Source organism: Euprymna scolopes, chromosome 43 (assembly GCF_053919585.1).
Source record: "Euprymna scolopes isolate OS-2025 chromosome 43, ASM5391958v1, whole genome shotgun sequence".
Classification (NCBI taxonomy): Eukaryota; Metazoa; Mollusca; class Cephalopoda; order Sepiida; family Sepiolidae; genus Euprymna; species Euprymna scolopes.
In genome coordinates, this window is record NC_136524.1 from 36,340,697 (window position 1) to 36,360,159 (window position 19,463).

General features: G+C 33.1%; 1 protein-coding gene across 1 annotated transcript in view; it reads right to left on the reverse strand.

Moving 5' to 3' along the window:
* Nucleotides 1-435: 435 nt before the first annotated feature.
* LOC145268289 (electron transfer flavoprotein-ubiquinone oxidoreductase, mitochondrial-like) overlaps nt 436-19,463 on the reverse strand; it is a 162,109-nt gene continuing 143,081 nt past the window's right edge. The window contains exons 10-14 of the mRNA XM_080123696.1: nt 19,087-19,230; nt 12,173-12,335; nt 9,088-9,270; nt 7,066-7,287; nt 436-1,144 (exon numbers count right to left, since the gene is read on the reverse strand). Of these exons, the coding sequence (XP_079979822.1) occupies nt 975-1,144; nt 7,066-7,287; nt 9,088-9,270; nt 12,173-12,335; nt 19,087-19,230 (882 nt within the window). The 3' untranslated portion in view covers nt 436-974. The remainder of the gene's footprint in view (nt 1,145-7,065; nt 7,288-9,087; nt 9,271-12,172; nt 12,336-19,086; nt 19,231-19,463) is intronic.

Sequence of the window (19,463 nt, forward strand, 5' to 3'; positions counted from 1 at the left end):
AGCCGTCCCCTTAAATAATCAAATTCTACCCAATCCACACCATAAACAATTACTACAATACCACCTTACATTCATTAACCATTATCCTTGAGTGGCCTTTGAACCCTGTTAAGAGGTGACTCCCTTGTAACAAAAAAAAAAAAAAAAATACATATGCATATGATGATGAAAATTATGGAAATAATATTCCAACATTATGGGAAATTAAAAAAAACAAAACAAAAAAAAAACAAAATTATTTATATATTTATCAACGTTTCATTTTTATTCCAATACTCCCTCAGGATGACTGATTCGAAGAAATAAAATACAATTGTAATATATGTGTATATGCATATATATATATCTATATATATATAATCATTATTTCATGTATATACACACACATATATAATATCATAAAACAAAATAATATATTACATATATATATATATATTTTTTTTTTCCAGCATCTACTTTAACAGAGCTCAATACCCGAGTAGAATTTAGTAGCAGCATGAAATATATATTTATGGCAAGTAAGCTACATGGAAACGTTTCTGTTTCATTTCCAGGAGGAAGGGGGGGGGAGAGATAATTGCTAGATGATTTCCATTATTTGCTGGTTTCTCTTAGCAATGAAGCAAAAAAATGTTTCTGTGTAGCTTTACTTGCCATAAGTATATTTTCATGCTCCTATATATGTATATATCGATTTTTTAAAAACTGTCTTAAAAGTAAAACAAAAATAAGTAATATATATATACACATATATATGATGTTGACATAATTCAAATAAGAACTAAAACACAACAACAGATGCAAAACGTTTTTTTTTTTCCTCGCTCATTCCTTTTTGCACTGTTTTTCTTTTTGTTCCTTCTGCTGCTGTTGGCTTCACTGCTTTTCACCTCAAACATATTTCTGTACATCTTAAAATTCTTGATTTCAGTCTTTATTTTTAGTCAATTAAATAATCTATTTTTAAGCAGTCATCACATGCCGTTATAGGCAGGTCCTTCCCCACCCTGCGGACACACCCAATTGATATTCTGACTTGGATCTTTTATATCACATGTTTTACAATGTATACAGTTTTGTGCATTGATTTGAAGCCTCATATCATCTCCATCTTTTCCCTCAACTGGAACATATTCATAGACACCTGGAAAAAAAAAAAAGATAAAACATTAAAAAAATTACACAAAGTTATTTTTTTAAAGGCTTACAAAAAATTATTTAAAAATATTAAAACAAAAAATGTTGGTGACCGTGTACCATAATTTGATTTAAAAAAATGCTTAAGTAAAAATACTAGGTACTTATACAGTTTAATCAAGACATTAAAAAATGAAAATATCGAAGAAAAAAAAAAAAGGGTTATATTGTATGTATCTGTTATGGAATGAAGTCCCCCCCAAAAAAATTCACTGAATTTGATAGAGTAGTTTTTTTTTTTTTGTTTTTTTTACAGCGAAAAAGCAATTTATGATATCGAGCAAAAGATCATCATGTTTTGATTTTTAGGAAGAAAAGCTTGTATTAAAGATGGGGAGGGAGTGTCGGCACTTTAAACTGAGTTATCTCCCCGTGGCATGTTAAAAAGTTTAAAGATGACTACCTTCATTGCACTCTCATGAAAACGTTTTCCCACTGTAAAAAAAAATAAAACTACTTGATCAAATTAAGTGAAAATTTTTTTCAGAGATCTTCAGTCCAAAACGGATATGTACAATTTAACCTTTTTTCAATATTTTCATTTTTTAATGTCTTGATTAAACTGTACAAGTACCAAACCCTATTACACACATAAAAATTCCAAAAATTAAGAATGATTGAGTAAAAGATCTGTTAGAACTTTTCTTTTGCCAAGCAAACAAAAAAAAACAATTTAAAAAAAGAAAACAGATTTTAGTGTTCTGCCATTTTTACATCCATTTTCAAAAAATACAATTATTTTGACAAAATCATAGAGTGCAGTTACCTCTACTAGATTTTAAGAACTCTTCAAAATTAAGAAATATAATAAAATTGTATAATTTAATAAAATTTTAATTTTACTTGTAATTAATTATTTTCATACTCAATCAATTTTTGTAAATTTTTGGAATTTTTACTGACACATAAGTACATAATAGTGTTTTTACCTAAAATGTGTTTATTTGAAATTAAATTATAATGCACAAGCGGTTATAGTCAACTAATGTACTTCCTAACTTCCGGTGTGTTTGCTACCAAAAACGGTGACAAGGCAAATCAGTTCCTTCACTTTTATTTCTATTGTGAAGCGATTTATTGAAATAAAATAAAAAAACAACATTATTGAAAAATATGATAAAAATTAAAATTATAAAAAAGATAAAAATAACACTATTAGTCTTTATTTACACTTTTAATAACAACATTTTTAAAAAGTTTTTATTGTATTTGAAATTTTATAAGAAATACATGTTTATGAAATTATAAAAATATGTTTTTTTTTTTTTTTATTTTTAAAATAAAAGTTTTTTATTTGCATTTATATATTTTTTTATAGAATTATTGAAAACACTTTAAAATCATTAAAATCTATTTCGGGAATATTATGCATTGGATACGTTTTTTATGATGCTTGAAATTTTGTTATTTTGATTTCAATAATTTTATTATTATACTTACAGAAACATATTTATTATATAAATTCAAATAGAATCTTATTTTTAAAATTAAAAAAAAAAAAAGACTTTCATAATTTCATAAACATATTTCTTATAAAATTTCAAAAAAAAAAAAACTTTTTTAATTTTGTTATTAAAAGTGCAAATATAAAGAATAATTGTGTTGTTTATATCTGTATAATTTTAATTGTATATATTTCAATAATGCTCTTTTCATATATTTTATTACAATAAATCGTTTCACAATAGAAATACTGAAGAGCAATAACAAGGGAAGTAACTGATTTGCCTTGTCACCGCTTCCGGTAACATACATACCGGAAGCAGGAAGTTAGGAAGTACGTTAGCTGACCTTAACCAAAGAACCATTTATGAAGATGTTGGCATTGCCTTTTCTTCTGTTAGCAGTGGAGCATGTTCTGAACTACAGACATTTAAGGCTTTTAATTTATCACCAATTCTTATGTCATTCTCTTCCTGTGCTATTCACTCTAAAGCCTCCCAGTAACTGACCTACCTCTCTCACTCTCTTTCTCTATAAGCCATGTGATGCCACGTCCACCTCTATTGTACCACGTGCTCAAGATCAGAGGAGAGAGAATCAGAGAGAACTTGGTCGTTTACTGGTTATGTAGGTTGATGTTTGTTTTGTGTTTGGGTTGTTGTTTTATTTAACCAGCATGTCAACCTTTGGTTAGTTGAGAATGTTGAGAATCATTTTTATTTGTTTAATTTTATTTGATTTACTTTTATTTATTTTTTTTTATATATTGTTTTCTGAGTTTTTCCCTTTAAGTTTTTAACTTTGTTCTTGGAATTATTTTATTCATTTATTTTTTTAATTTTTTTTTACACAGGCATCACCACATTATCAAGGCCAAGAGGCCACACAAGGATAAGGGTTAAAGAGTGTATAGTAGAAATTGGAAAATATAGTAATCATTAGTAATGAAAATTCGGTAAACTTGTTAACCTATATGGAACGGCTCATCAAGAACTTATTTACGTTAGACTTGAAGACAACCATATTGTACTCAGCCGGAAAGCAGGAAAACGGAAGACAATTCCACAGGCGTGCAGTTCTAAGAAAGAAGCTTTGTTCATGGAATCTACGTTTAGGTTTAGGCACAGATAAAGAGTGGGGGGAATTATTGATAGTGTTTTCAGCTAGATGAGTGTTTCTTGTGAAAGTTTGGCGAGGGGGGACCATGATCAGTCGAACACTTTCCATGAAAATAACGATACATCAGAGACAAGCTCGCAACATCTCTTCTGTGAGATAGAGGTTGCAGGGAAGAGAAAAGGACATCTCCTACGAGGCTACGAAGTCTATTTTGAACTCTATCAAGGCAGGACAAGTTCTTTCTAGCAGCTCCTGCCCAGATGTGGCAACAGTATTCCATCCTTGGACGTACCTGGCTCTTATATAGATAGAGAATTGCATCAGCAGTGAGATATCTACTGGATCGATAGAAAGATCCCACCATTTTTCCAGCGGCCCTGGCAACAGATTTGATGTACGTGTTCCATTTAAGATCAGGAGTAATTGTCAAGCCCAGAAGCTTGTCAAAACTTGAGGCCTCCTCAAGACAAGAGCCATTCATTTCAATTGATGCCAGATGTGGATCAGAATGTTGATGATGTAAAGAGAGAAGCTTGGTTTTAGTTGCATTAAAAGTAACCAGCCACTCCTTTCCCCATTGTACCACGTTCTCAAGATCAGAGGAGAGAGAATCAGAGAGAACTTGGTCGTTTACTGGCTTAGATTTACCTTCAAAAATGTTTTCCGCGTGTTTACAGTTAAACTACAACAGAAATTTTTATAAATATGTTCTTTTAAGCAAAAACAGTATTACATACGTACTTGTCATCTCAAAAACAGCAATTTGTTACAAAATTTAATCAAGTAGAACATCTGCTATTAGGTTAAAAGAAAAAATGCATAGATATTATGGTAAAAATTGATGGCCACTATTAAACTTCGAAAAAACAAGGGAGATGTTTGGCCATAATCTCAGTTTCAGTATGAAGCAAACAATACAATTTTCCGTAAGAATTACCTTTACGTATAAAAAAATGATCTGCTTTACCAAATTTTGTAATTTTTGGATATATTGTTATTTTTGAAATAATAATTATGTAAGTAATATTGTTTTTACTTAAAAGGACATATTTAACTGTAGTACCTAGAAAACAGAGCTGTTAAGCCTTATATAGTGATATGGAACAAAAGGGAGAAAGTAGCAACCCTAATTGAAGTAAGCAACCCTAATGATGCTGGACTTCAGAGCTGAGAGGGAGAAGAGAGCAGAATACCAAGGCCTTATGTACAATATGAAAAGAAGCTGGAATCTTACGAAGACCTTTATCATTCCAGTTATTACAGGAGCAACTGGATTTATGGAAAAGAATTTTAAAAACTACATGTCAAATATACCCGGTGAACCAAGTGCAAGAAAAATGCAAACAATTGCATTCACATAACAGTTAGAATTTTAAAAAGATCTTTGTTTGGAGTGACTGAAATAGTGGGTGAATGTCTGGCATCTGGTAGGATGCCCCAAAAAAACAAAATGATTAGAAAATTAAAACAGTAGCTATAAATAAGCAGATATTATCAACACAGACTGTAGGGACAAATTTTAAAATGTAGTCTACTGATAAACAAGCACTATTTTTTTTTTTTTTAATCAAATTTGCTCCTTGGGAACTAGATTATTTTTGAAAAGAAAAAATTTTTTAACCAAATTTGTGCCTTGGGCACTAGATTATTAAAAAAATTATTTTTGAAATTTAAAAAAAAATTAAATTGGCTCCTTTAACACTAGATTATTTTTGAAAAATCATTTTTTTTTTCAAACCAAATTTGCTCCTTGGGCACTAAATTATTTAGAACAAATCTTTTGTTTTGTTTTGAAATCCGACATTAAATTTTTAAATATAATTTTATATATTGTCCCTGTTTATGTGCCTCTCCACAAGGAGAAAGTTAGATACAAGTCCAGCTTCTAATGTGAAGGATATCAAGCACTCCGAAAAGGGACATATTGGGTTAGAACAAAAACAAAAAATTGCTCTAGTCAAAAAGGATTTCCTCTTCGCCAGCCGAAAATAGAACAGATGCTACACCTTGATCCCAGTCTAAAATGTGTGACAGTATCAGTGAAAGTACTGGATCCAAGCTGTCTATATTATATTTCTCTATGTCTGTCTGTCGATTACACTTTTTCTCAGAGACTACTGGGCCGATCTGACTGTAATTTTGTATGAAACTTTGTTATGGTAAGGTGCAGCAAATTAAGTATTATGGTATTCATTTGATGCACAGTTAAAGATTAATAGGCATTAATATTTATTGCAAAAAATGAGCACAAATTTAACAATATTCAACCATCAATTTCGCATATATTCTAAGTCAACGGGACCTAACTTTAAAAAGATACTATGTTTATACATTAGATTACATTTCTCTTAGTCTGTCTGTCTGTCCATCTTTTCTTGGAAACTACTGAACTAGCTAAAATTTTGTATAGACCTCTTATGATAAGATGCAGCAAACTAAGTATTATAGTTTTCGTTTGATGCGCAGTTAGGGATTATAGGGATTAATAGGGAATAGTTGCACAGTATATTTACTTTAAAAGTTTTATTGGAAACTACTGCGGAGTTCTAGCTGAAATTTTATATAGACTTTTGTTATGACAAAATGCAGCAAACTAAGTATTATGGTATCTGTAAGATGTACAATTAGGAATTAATAAGGATTAATATTTAATGCAAAAATGAGCATAAATTTAATCATATTCAACGATCAATGTAGCATATATTCTAAGTCAACAGGTCCTAACTTTAAAAAGATACTTGTGTATGTGAGTGCCAATGAAAGTGAATAAATTGAACCGAAGACGTATTTTGTATTGCTGTATTACTTGTTTCTCTATTATTGTCAATTTTTGCAATCACAACTTTCAAACCATCCTACACAGCAGTAGTTATTCAAATTCTCAATTTAAATGTGCCTGTTTTACAAATATTTTAATGGAATGTGTTCTGATGAACTTGTTTCACTACAACTGAAACAAGTACATATCCCCGACAAACCCACTTAGCAATAAAATCTCACCCCTTCACTGTTGTTGTCCCTAAATGGCAGAAAGCTTTCTATTCTAATAGTTTCTTCCCTCGAACAGCTAGACTTTGGAATTCCCTTCCTGCTGCCTGCTTCCCTGGCTGTACTGATATGCAGAAGTTTAAATGTAACATTAACAAATATCTTGTTAATCTTTCCTAGACATGGTCCCAAATAATAGCCCCTTACGCCCAAGTGGCGATATGCTTTGTAAGGTGTGAAAAAAAAAAAAAAAAAATAAAATAAAATAAATAAATAAATAAATGAATAAAAAATAATGTGATTTTTTTAATTACATACCAGCAGGACAAAATCTTTGCTCAGGGCCTGCAAATATTTGGAGATTTTGATTCACGGGGACACTGTCATCCATCAGAGTCAGATGAGGTGGTTGGTCATGGTCATGATTGGTTCCTGTCAATGCTACGGAAGACAACAGATCGAAAGAAATCTCCCCGTCTGGTTTTGGATAGTCAATTATTTTACACTCTGCTGCTGGTTTCAGTTTTTTGTAATCAGGGCCTGAAATGATAATAAAATTTCAACTTTTGTTTGTACTGAAAAAGATTGAATCCTGAAGATAAATTTGAGACATTCAAAACTGTTTGGAATTCTAAAAAGGCTTTCAGAAGTACAAGATGTGTTAAATAAGTTTCCATTAATAGTACACACATGAAACTCTAATACCCTTTCGAAGTAATCTCCTCTAGCTGCAATGCACTTGTTGTACCGTTCCAACAACTTCTGGAAGGCCCCATGGAAGTCCTCTTGTGTGAGGGTGTCAACAACCCACGTCACAGCCTCTTATTTCCTAAATTGTCTCATAACGACAGCCTCTAATTTTTTCCTTGAGCTTAGGGAATAACTAAAAGTCACAGCGAGCAAGGTCTGGACTATTGGGAGAGTGAGGAACTGTCTTGATGCCTATCTTGGTCTAATAGTCTATAACAAGGACGGAACACCCTTGAGACAAACTTCACGCAAATCTGCAGCATCAGCGTGTTCCTCACGAATAACTGTGTGTACAGTTCCCACACTGACACCAAACTGTGTACTTATTATCTCTATAGAATCACGACGGTCCTTATCCATGAAATTCTTTATTTGGCTAATCAACTCTGGTGTTTTGACATTCTTACTGCTCCCACATCTCTCATCATAGACTCCCTGCCTTTCTTGAATTTTAGTCCAAAAGCAGTTTGAAGCATTCCATACATTTCTGTGGCATTTTTTCCAAGTTTAAAACAGAATTTTATTGCATATTGTTCTTCTAATATGTCCTCATTTCAAGATTGCGTTTTTTAAATTCACCAGCTGTGACAATCAGGCCTTAGTAGGGTGTATTCCAATGCCTGCTGTAGCTGTTTATTTGGACGTGAAGTTATAAACATTGGTCAGTTGTCTTATAAGATGTATAGCAATTATACACTAAATTTTCAGGAGTTTACAACAATTTTAAATACCTGTACGAAAAAGTCTGAAAACCTAATGACGCCACCTCATATGCCGGATTTCAAAGGGGCTTTCAGGATTATGTTGAACTACAAAGTGGCTTTCAGAAGTATGTCTAATTTCAAATAGGTTTTTTGCTGTATCGTCAAGTGGAAAACCATACACAGATTTAAAAATATAAAATAGATTTATTCTGTTAGGTAATATTAATAGAAATAGTATTTTATGAACTAAAGTTGTTTTGGTTTTTAAAATATAACTATTTTAGTATAACCACCTTGAAATCTGCTTATTAAAAAGCATTTTATGGTTGATGGATATTGCTAGATTGACTACCGAAAAAAGGTCACAATTCTTATGAAAATTCCAATTCAAACAATTTTCTTTCAAACTACTGTTCTCATCTGGAGTGTCATTTTCGTAATGTTTTGGCCGATGTAACCTCCGACCTTCTTCAAGTGTCTCTTGTCGAACTCAGGAATGTTTCTGTTGAATTCTGGTATCAATTTCAAATGGAACCCTTTATTTATATTATGGGGAGTAGCATGCTCTTGTTCCATCAGTCATAACTGGATAGAGGTCCTAAGTAAGTTGTAATTGTATTTTTCGGTCGACCACACTGAGAATTGAATCTTCAACCTTCAGGAGAATATCACTTGTACAATTGACTTTTTCCAAGTATTCCAACCATTGTGCCACGGATCTAAAGAATCCAAATAATATGAATAACCAATCCTCATCTCAAAATTGCATAAACGTCAAACAATTTTGTTAGCATCTTTCTCTTCTACAATACTATCAAATCGATTCTGTTCTATTAAAAAAAAATAATAAAATAAAATAAAATGATTTCTATGATTTCAAGCATACCTCCATGAGACAAAGTCCAGGGTTCTTTTCCTCGGAGCATCCAACAAAACAGTCCAGTATACGCAAGTCCTCCAAACAATCCAAGTCTTGTATGGAAAGAAGGCCGCACATTTCTTACGATTTTAAGCTCCTCATAGACCCAACTTTTCTTAAAGTATTCTTCATATTTTACAGGTTCCTTCCCTGGAGAAAAATAGAAGGAAGAAAAAAAAAAAAAGTAAAATATTTGTATTGTTTTATAAGTATCAGAACCTCTGGGAAATTTATAAGCTTCTATTCTTTTTGCTTTGATAGATAAAACTTCAGATTTTTCTTTGAAATATCATTTCCTTTGGTCTCAACCTAACTTTCAAAAAAAATTTTTTTTTTTTACAGAGGCGTCAACAATTATCAAGGCCAAGAGGCCATTTGAGAATAACGGTTAAAGAGTGTACAGTAGTCAATGGGACAATATCATAGTAATCATTAGTAGTGGAAATTTGGTAAATTGGATTACTTAAAGCGAACAGCTCATCAAGAACTTGTTTATGTTGGACTTGAAGACGACCATATTGTAGTCAGCTGGAAAGCAGGCAAACAGAAGACAGTGCCACAGGTGTACAGTTCTAAGAAAGAAGCTTTGTTCATGGAATCTACGTTTAGGTTTAGGCACAGATAAAGAGTGGGGGAAATTATTGATAGTGTTTTTAGCTAGATGAGTGTTTTTTTGTGAATGTTTAGCGAGGGGGAAAGACCATAGATTGGAGCTCAGATGAGCACTTGTCATGAAAATAACGATAAAGCAGAGACAGGCTCGCAATGTCTCTTCTGTGAGAAAGAGGTTGCAGGGAAGAGAAAAGGGCATTCCCTACTAGGCTAAAAAGTCTATTTTGAACTCTGTCAAGGCTGGATAAGGTCTTTCTAGCAGTTCCTACTCAGATACTGCATCCTTAGATGTACCTGGTTCTTATATAGGTAGAGAATTGCATCAGCAGTGAAATGTCTACTGAATTGATAAAAGAATCTCACCATTTTTCAAGCAACCTTGGCAACAGATTTCATGTACATGTTCCAATTCAGATCAGGAGTAAAGGTCAAGCTCAGAAGATTATCAAAACATGGAGCCTCCCCAAGACTAGAGCCATTCATTATACTTATTTAAAAAAAAAAAATTCAGAAAAATTATGCGATGTATGTACTCGTTAGAAAATTATGTCATATTCAGAAAAAAATCATGAAAATTGATTAAGCATTTTTTTTTATTTAACTAAGAAAATAAAAATTTATGACGAAGTGAGAAGTATGATCTTTGGTCCACCGGGTCTTTTGATCCAGCATAAATAAGAGAGAGACAATGCGATTAAAAATATAGAGATCAAGGTCAGCCTTATAATAATGGATACATTTAGTGTTAAAATTGCTAAAAATCATAATTTTTTTTTTTTTTTTTTAGTTAATAATAAAACAAAAAACTACTTGATCAATTTAAATGATTTTTGAAATATGACATATTTGTTCTGCATTGAGTATGTACACCTCATCAAGATTTTTCTTTATTTAAAAATTTTTTTTTTTTTAAGTAAGCATAATTTTAAATAAACACAAAAACTTTATTTCGCCTGCCATGCCTAAATTGGCTTTTTTGTTTTGTTATTGTTATGTGTTTGAGTCTAGGAGTTATTAAAACTACAACTCAGAATTTAAAGAAAAAATAAGTATTTTTATAAGAAAAAAAAAATATTTACAAATGATCTAAGGGAGATAAACAAGTTCTTACTTCAGTCTTGTTTACGTTTAAAGACAGAGTAATTAAGAATTTATAACAATATTTCTTTGGCCAGACAGAATCACAGAAAATCTTTATAATTACCAAATGTCCAGTTCTTCTTTGAGGATGCTTCTAATTGATTATTTTTATAAGATTCCTTTTGACCTGATTTGGATCCTAAGAAATATTGGCCGGAGTTACTTTAGTCAGCATCTGAAACCCAGAGTGGCATAATGACTGAAACTAACTGGAGAGATGCCAATATCAGCGTTCATTTATAGCTTTGGTTCCAGAAACGTTCCAAATGGAACACAACAGCTTAGAACATTCCAGAAGCTCTCGAAAAAGAATATTTTTATATTCTATATTTAGAACTTTCCAGAAACTCCTTAAAAAAAAAGAACATTTTTTTTTATATTGTAATTTTCATGTAATGTTTTTAATTTATGATATTTTAAGAAATTGTAATATCTTAATATTTTATGAGGAAAATGTCCTCTCATGATATTATCTACTTCCTCCCGACTGCAGGAAGATGTTACACAAGGTTGAAAGCCAGTGCCCCTAAAGGAGGAGCCTTTTGGCTAGTAACAAAGTGTAGTATATGTTTTAATATTACACTTGGTCTATTCTGTCTTCTATCAGTGACAGAGAAGTCCTTTCAAAGCAAGGCGATTTTTATTTTTGTTCCAATCCAGAGCGTCCATTTTTGAAGAGCTGGATTTTCCCCACATTAATAGACGACATTTAGGTGGCAAGTAAATAAGAACTTTGGAATAGCATTTCTTTTGGTCTGTCACACTCAAGTTAGAAATAGCATCCCCTTTAGTATGTCATGCTTACCTTTGAAATAGCAGTCCCTTTGATCCGTCATGCGTTGGAATTAGCATTTCCTTTAGTCCATCATGCCTAACTTGGAATTAGCATTTCCTTTAGTCCATCATGCCTAACTTGGAATTAGCATTTCCTTTAGTCTTTCATGCCTAACTTGGAATTAGCATTTCCTTTAGTCCATCATGCCTAACTTGGAATTAGCATTTCCTTTAGTCCATCATGCCTAACTTGGAAATAGAATTTTCTTTAGTCTTTCATGCCTAACTTGGAAATAGAATTTTCTTTAGTCTTTCATGCCTAACTTGGAAATAGAATTTTCTTTAGTCCATCATGCCTAACTTGGAAATAGAATTTTCTTTAGTCTTTCATGCCTAACTTGGAAATAGAATTTTCTTTAGTCTTTCATGCCTAATTTGATTTATTTTATTTTAAATTAAATCAATTTTTGTATTTAGATAAAATTGAAATGAACCCACCACCACAAAAGAAAAAAAAGAATATTACCTGCAATATCATCTGGGTTTTCAGCAATCATTTCAAAGACAGTTTCTGCTGCTAACATTCCAGTCTTCATAGCATTATGACTACCCTTAATCTTTGGCACGTTCATGAAACCTGGACTGCAGCCAATAAGACAGCCTCCAGGAAATGTTAATTTAGGAAGACTCTAGATAAAGGAAAAAAAAAAAAATATATATATATATATATATATATATATATATATGATTAGTTTTTTTTGGAAAAAGAATTCCAGCAGAGTGCTCAATTAAAAGGAAAATCCAAATTTTAAGAGCGTATTTATATTTTGTGTACAGAAAGTTGTTAGTTGAGACAGATCATTGGTACCGTCGGTTTCAAGCCCGATAATAAGGCCTGTTTAAGGTATCCCTATCAAGTTCTCTTCAGCCAATATTCGAATAGCAGTTCAGCCTGGCTTTGCATGGTCCCTATGTACTGTTCATAACTTTATGTGCATATATATATATATATTAAAAAAGTTTGACTCATGTCCAGGTAACCTACATCCAAAATTTCAAGTGTTTAGACCCAAAATTGGTGGAGGAGTTTGATAGAGTCTGCAAAGGTCAACTCTTTCAACTTGGAATCCAAATTTTTGCCCCAAAACTGATTAAAAAGCTTGCTGCATGTCTAAATACTCTTTATGTAAAAATTTCAAATGTTTAGACCCAAAATTGGCTGAATAGTTTGTTAGAGACCGCAAAGGTTAAATCTTTTGAACTTTGACCCCTTGGCAGCCACATTTTCTGCCAAAAACTGATTAAAAAGCTTACCCTATACCTTGTGATGTTACGTCTCCCTGTTGAAAAATCCCAAAAGAAAATTTATCCCCGAGACGCATCGTAGAATAAAAAAAAAAAATGGTGTGTGTATACCGGCCATAGAATGATTATGACCAAGTGGCACTTTACCCAATTCTGGACAGCAATTCCGTCGTGGAATGTTCTTATAAGATTCATGGTTGACGAAATACCAGGCAATGAATAACGGAACAACATGGTCATGTATATATTGTATGCATGTCATTTATTATGGGGGGGGGGGGAATAAAAAAAAAAGTTTTGGTAGGTAAGTATGAGGATCGAATCCGAACCCTTGAGGCAAAGTTGGAAATTAAAGTGTGAAAAACAAAGCATGCGACGTTAACAATTGGGCCACCGCGAAGTATTAATGGAAACACGTTTGAATTTATTTAACTATTTAGAATTGGCAGGTGCACGTTTTAATGACTTAATGAGGTCAATTTTGACTACGGGATAGTATTTCATTTACTGCAGGAACACTTTTTTAATTTTTATTTTCCCAATATATTGGGGGGGGGGGTCCAAATTGAATAGCAATTGTCTGATATAAGGAAAATATTTTCACATTGATCAAAGCTGATTGCTTTCGGACATTTCCGGCGATCGCGACCGGAAAAATGAGTGTCGCTTTTATTATATGAAAAAAGCTTAATCCACATGCGCGAGCGAAAAATGTTGAATATTTATTTTTCCAAAGTCGAGCAAATTAAATAGACAGGCGACCTCCATTGTTAACTCGTAGATATTATCATTTACACGTGATATAAAAAGTTTTAAGAAGTTGTGAGCCGACCGACTACTCCTCGGAAAAAAGCCTTTTACAGACATACACAAAAAGCGAACATACATACATACATTTTCGCTTTTATATATATATAGATGAATAAAGCATGCCAAACATTTCATTCGATCTGTTAATGGATACATTTGAACTGCCATCTCCATCATCTCCCATACAAACAAATGTAAATGAGAAGGTTGAAAAACCCTACAGCTAAATACTTAAAGGGGAGATGTTAGGGTTCGCTTAACGAGCAAAAAAAGAAAGGGTTATTGCCCTTAGACTGACAAAAGAGTTATCCCCCTTGTGAGGGGGGGGGCGGGTCAGTCAACCAAGACACTCGAGAGATAAAACAAGACAGTTTTGATCATTACGCATCCAGAGGCTCATCTGTCTAAATCTCTTGAATAAAATTGTTAAACGTTTCCCTTTGTTTTTTCATCATTTTTACGCAGCAATTTCACAATCAATTTTAATTCTAAAATATGTAACAGAAACACAGACCACCTAGTGGTATCAGTTGACATCACACTTAAACCTCAAGCCCAACGTGAGGAGCCATTGCTCAAAACAACAAGGTACTACAAAAGGGTTGACTGGGAAACCATTAGAGATGCCCCATGGACCAATATCTTCTCTTTTCCTGCTGAAGGAGACAGCTGAATGGTGCAAAGCAGACAATGAAGCACATGTTCCCACATGAAAGTATTATAGCAAGCCCCATGGTTCACTATAGATTGTGCAGCTGCCATTGCACAAAGATAGCATGCATTCCACCGGTTTGTACGTCAAAAGTCAAATACAAATAGGCAAAAATTCATAGATGCTAGAAATTGTGAAACCCAAAAGAAAGAATGCTGAAATAACCATAGAATTGCAAAAGGTAGGAATTCGTGACTTTTGGAAAATAGTGTAGTAAATAAAGGGCAATCAGTACTTTCCCCACTATCCAACAACCTGAACGTTGCATGCATGACAACCGAGAAGGAAGAACTGCTTGCCTGGCGATTCTCCTCCAACCCCACCTTAGAGCCAACAAACAACTCCCTCCCAAATTTTTCTATGTGGACTGAAAGCCACAATAGAGGATGTAAAAATCATCCCTTCTATTGTCCGCAATATATATTTTTTTTTACACAGGCATCACCACATTATCAAGGCCAAGAGGCCACTCAAGGATAAGGGTTAAAGAGTGTACAGTAGAAACTGAACAATATAGTAATCGATAGTAATGAAAATTCGGTAAATTTGATAACTTATATGGAACGGCTCATCAAGAACTTATTTACGTTAGACTTGAACACAACCATACTGTAGTCAGCCGGAAAGCAGGAAAACGGAAGACAATTCCACAGGCGTGTGATATCATAAAAAACTTACACACCTCCAAGGTTTGATCTCATCACTGCTATACTAATTAAGAAATGCTCAGTTGAGTTAGCCCCTGAACTTTCCAAGCTTTACAATAAATGCCTGGCTGAATTTTGCTTCCCTAATAGCCGGAAGATGGCCACTCTGGTATCAGTGTACAAGAATTCTGATGGAAGGACTAACCCTCTCAATTATTGCCCTATGTCTCCTATTCCTCTTCACTAGTTCACCATCTCGCAAAAGCAAATCTCTCTGATAAACAGTACGGATTTAGGCAATACAGATATTTTAATTCATCTTTGCACTGGATAAAGCGGGCGAAGCCAGAGTTGTAGCTCTTGATATATCCAACGCCTTTGATAAAATCTGGCACAAAGGGCTGCTAATGAAAATTAAATCGTATGGTATAACTGGACGTATACTAAATATACCATCCAGGTTGTCATTGATGGATGTACATCTAACCAGCATAACATTAATGCAGGAGTGCTTCAGGGGTCAATCCTTGGATCACTATTATTCCTGATATTCATAAACAAGCTCCCTGATAACATTGTGTTCGAGATGGGTATATTTGTTGATAATACAATGCTCCATAACATGAGGGAAGAACTGATGTACATAAATCTAAGACAATGGCAGAATCATTAGAAAATGACTTTCACACCATAGTGGAAAGGGGTGCAAATGGATGGTAACATTTAATGCTAGCAAGACTAAGCTTTTCTTTAACAATTACAAGATGCCTCATCAATTATCGATATCCATGACAAATAACACCCTACCTGAGAATTTTTCCTTCAAATTTCTCGGCTTAACATTTGCGGGCAATATGAACTGGAACAAATACATAGAGGACATTGCAAAGGTTGCTGTAAAGAAGATGGGTCCCTCTATTCAAGCTAGAAGAGTACTCATATCTGAGAGTATCCTGTACCTCTACAAGACTACCATTCACCCATGCATGGAGTAATCTTGCCACATCTGGGCTGGTGCATCTATTACTAGTCTCTCAGATAGTGTTCAAAAAAGAGTTTTCAATCTAATTGGTCCACTTTGTCAACTAAGCTTCAACCCCTGCCGCATCACCGCAATGTTGCATCTCTGTGCCTGTTTTACAAATATTTTAATGGAATGTGTTCTGATGAACTTGTTGCACCTGTGCCCCCTCGACATACATATCCCCGACAAACCCGATTAGCAACAAAATCTCACTCCTTCACTGTTGAGGTCCCTAAATGCCAGAAAGCTTTCTACCCTAATAGTTTCTTCCCTCAAACAGCTAGACTTTGGAATTCACTTCTTGCTATCTGCTTCCCTGACTGTACTGATATGCAGAAGTTTAAATGTAATGTAAACCAACATCTTGTTAATCTTTCCTAGGCATGGTCCCAAATAATAGCCCCTTACGTCCAAGTTGTGATATGCCTTTTTATGTGTGAGAATAAAAAATAATAAAAAAAATAACAATATATATATATATATATATATAAAGATTAATAGAAATGCACTGTTAAGAAGCATGGTAGAAATGAAACTCCAAAAATGACAGTTAAAAAGATCAGACAAGTGCAATATTTTCATTTTTTTAAATAAATATTTAATTTAAAATTTCTTATTTTCAACTTATACCAAAGCCCTCATCAAGAATGTTAAGACAATCCATTTTTTTCTTCTTCTTGGTGTTTGGTGCAGTCTCTAGCTGTCTAAAATAGAGGTTGTATCGTCCAGTTCAGTGTTTATATATATACAGGGTGGCCACAAAGTCTGGCTACATAATGTAGTCAGACCTTGTGGACACCCTGTGTGTATATATAATATATATATATATAATTATTTCCACAGCCAGACAATGTCACACTTCACAAGAGCCATGAAAACCAACAAACCAGGAGCCCAAGACTCCAGTTTCGCCCTCATTTGTGCTCATCAGTTAGACACATTCGAACTCAGGATTCGAAACCCGAGTCTCTTGCATGTGAGGTAAGCACTCTACTAACTGAGCAAACGCGTCATAAACAAGAACGGTTTACTATTTATCACAGATCAAGTAAACCGCAACAAAAATCCAACAGTGGAATAAACCTATATTGTTTATTGCTGGTTAGGTAAGCTTGTCGTGATGAGAGCCTTAGGGCGAAACTCGAGTCTTGGATTTCCAGTTTGTTGTTTTTAATGGCTCTTGTGAACTACGCTGTTGTCTGGCTGTTAAGATAATTATATATTCTTTCTCACAGTCTAAAAATTATATATATATATATATATATATATATATATATATATAGGGTGTCCACAAAGTCTGGCTACATTATGTAGCCAGACTTTGTGGCCACCCTGTATATATATATATATATATATATATATAAATTAGTCGAAATTTCTGAAATACTGAGAGACATTAAAAATCATAAACTAACACATAATAAGAGAAGGCGAAAAAAAAATAGATAACTAAGTGAGAGATGGGTGACTTGTTTCTCTAATTATCATAAATTATGGTTAATTAAAATGGAATAAATTATGGTTAATTATAATGGAATCTTTCTCAAACATAAATCAATCTCAGACCTTATGGAGCATATATCTTGTAAGATTACAGTTTGTTGGAAAAGAAAACTTAAGCTAACAAATGTATTTTTCCCCTTGCCGGTGTGTACTAGGCGTTTGTTCACTTAGTTTTGGGATGTTGTTAGTTTCTTAGTTTTTTTTTTTTTATTTGAAAGTTGTGTTCGGTTTTTAAGGTCTGGTGGGATTTTACTTTCGGTTGTTTGGGAGTTATTTTCAAGTACAGCATGAGTTGATGGTAGTTGCCATCAATGTCTCAACTAGTTCTTGGAGGTGTCTTTATTAGGGTTGTGATTTTCTTTAGTTCTGTTTTTGTTTGGTTTTTGGTTGCACCCATGTACAATCTAACTGGTTCTGTTGTGGAGGCTGATTCAATGATCTCTCTGGCTTCAGTAAAACTTATATTTTTTGTATATTTTTGTTCATTTATTCTTTTTTCTTTGATCCAGTTTTGGCAGAGAGATGAGTATGCTGGATGGTTCTCACTACAGTTTAGGAATTTTATGTTTCCTTGGCATTCTGTTTCCTGGTGTTCATTACTGCTATATTTTGGGCATACTGTTTTCCTGGTGCAGTAATTCCTTGTAGTGGCTGAACTTTTGGCAGTTTAGGTAACAAAGTGGTCTGGGGATATATGTTTCTACTTCAATGTTAATATATCAAATGTTGATTTCAATTGGTGGAGTGGAAGTATTGAAGGCTGTGTGTGTTTGTGTTTATTGTTTGTTCATTTCTTTTTATTGTAATTCTTTTAAGACTGTAACTTTTTTTTTTTAGGTTTGTTTTTATTTTTTTTCTAGGGAGCAGTTGGTAAAAATCGCCCATTTTTAATCCTCCCTGCAGTTACTTAGTCCACAATACATTGTAGTTTAGATTGCACTTTAGAAAATCTACTGTGGATTTTATAAAGTTATTTTAATACAACAGCTTGAATTAAAGTTTATAATGCAAATATTAAGTATCATGGTTCAGTTGTGCTCTAAACAGAAACATTCATTTCGAATGCACCCATCCTATCAAAGAGTCTCCTGTTGATTTTATATGTGCTTGTGGAGTGATAAAACTTCTCACATGAATTCGTGATGTTAGGCTGTATAAGGTGTTAACTTTAGTTAAAATTGTCTGTTCCTCCTTTCATCAGATTTCTCAATTATCAATACTTATCAAAGACATTCCAATACAAAAACTATTATAAAAACACTGCCAGAGACAAAGTACATTTGTGTGAAATTTAAAAAAAAAAAAAAAAAAAAAAAAATCGCCCAGCCATTTAGGAGTTCATAGGAAACGAACTCACACACAAAGTTTCTTTTATATAATATGAACAACATTTTTTTTTAGGATTCTACTGAAAATAATATCAAACAAAAAAAACTTACTTGTAGTCCACCTTCATTTAATGCTCTTGCACCATATGCAATTCTGTTCCCTCCTTTGAAGATAGGAGCAACACTTGGATGTGTTTTAAACCTTTGGAATTCTTTGAAAGGACTCAAGTATGGGTTTTGGTAATCCAAACCAATCTAATATTAAAATAAATAAGTAAATAAAAGTAAAATATTAAAATCAATTTCCTAAAATAACATAAAAATAAATTTTTTTTTTAGTACAGATGATCAGTTAGAATGGATGAAGTCAAGTAGATATCTAAGACCACTATACCAAAATGTCGAGGAAACTGTTAACCCGATGTTAAAAGCTGTTAAATGAAATATCAGTTCTTGTACAAAATTTTACCTGTACAAAAGAGTCTGGA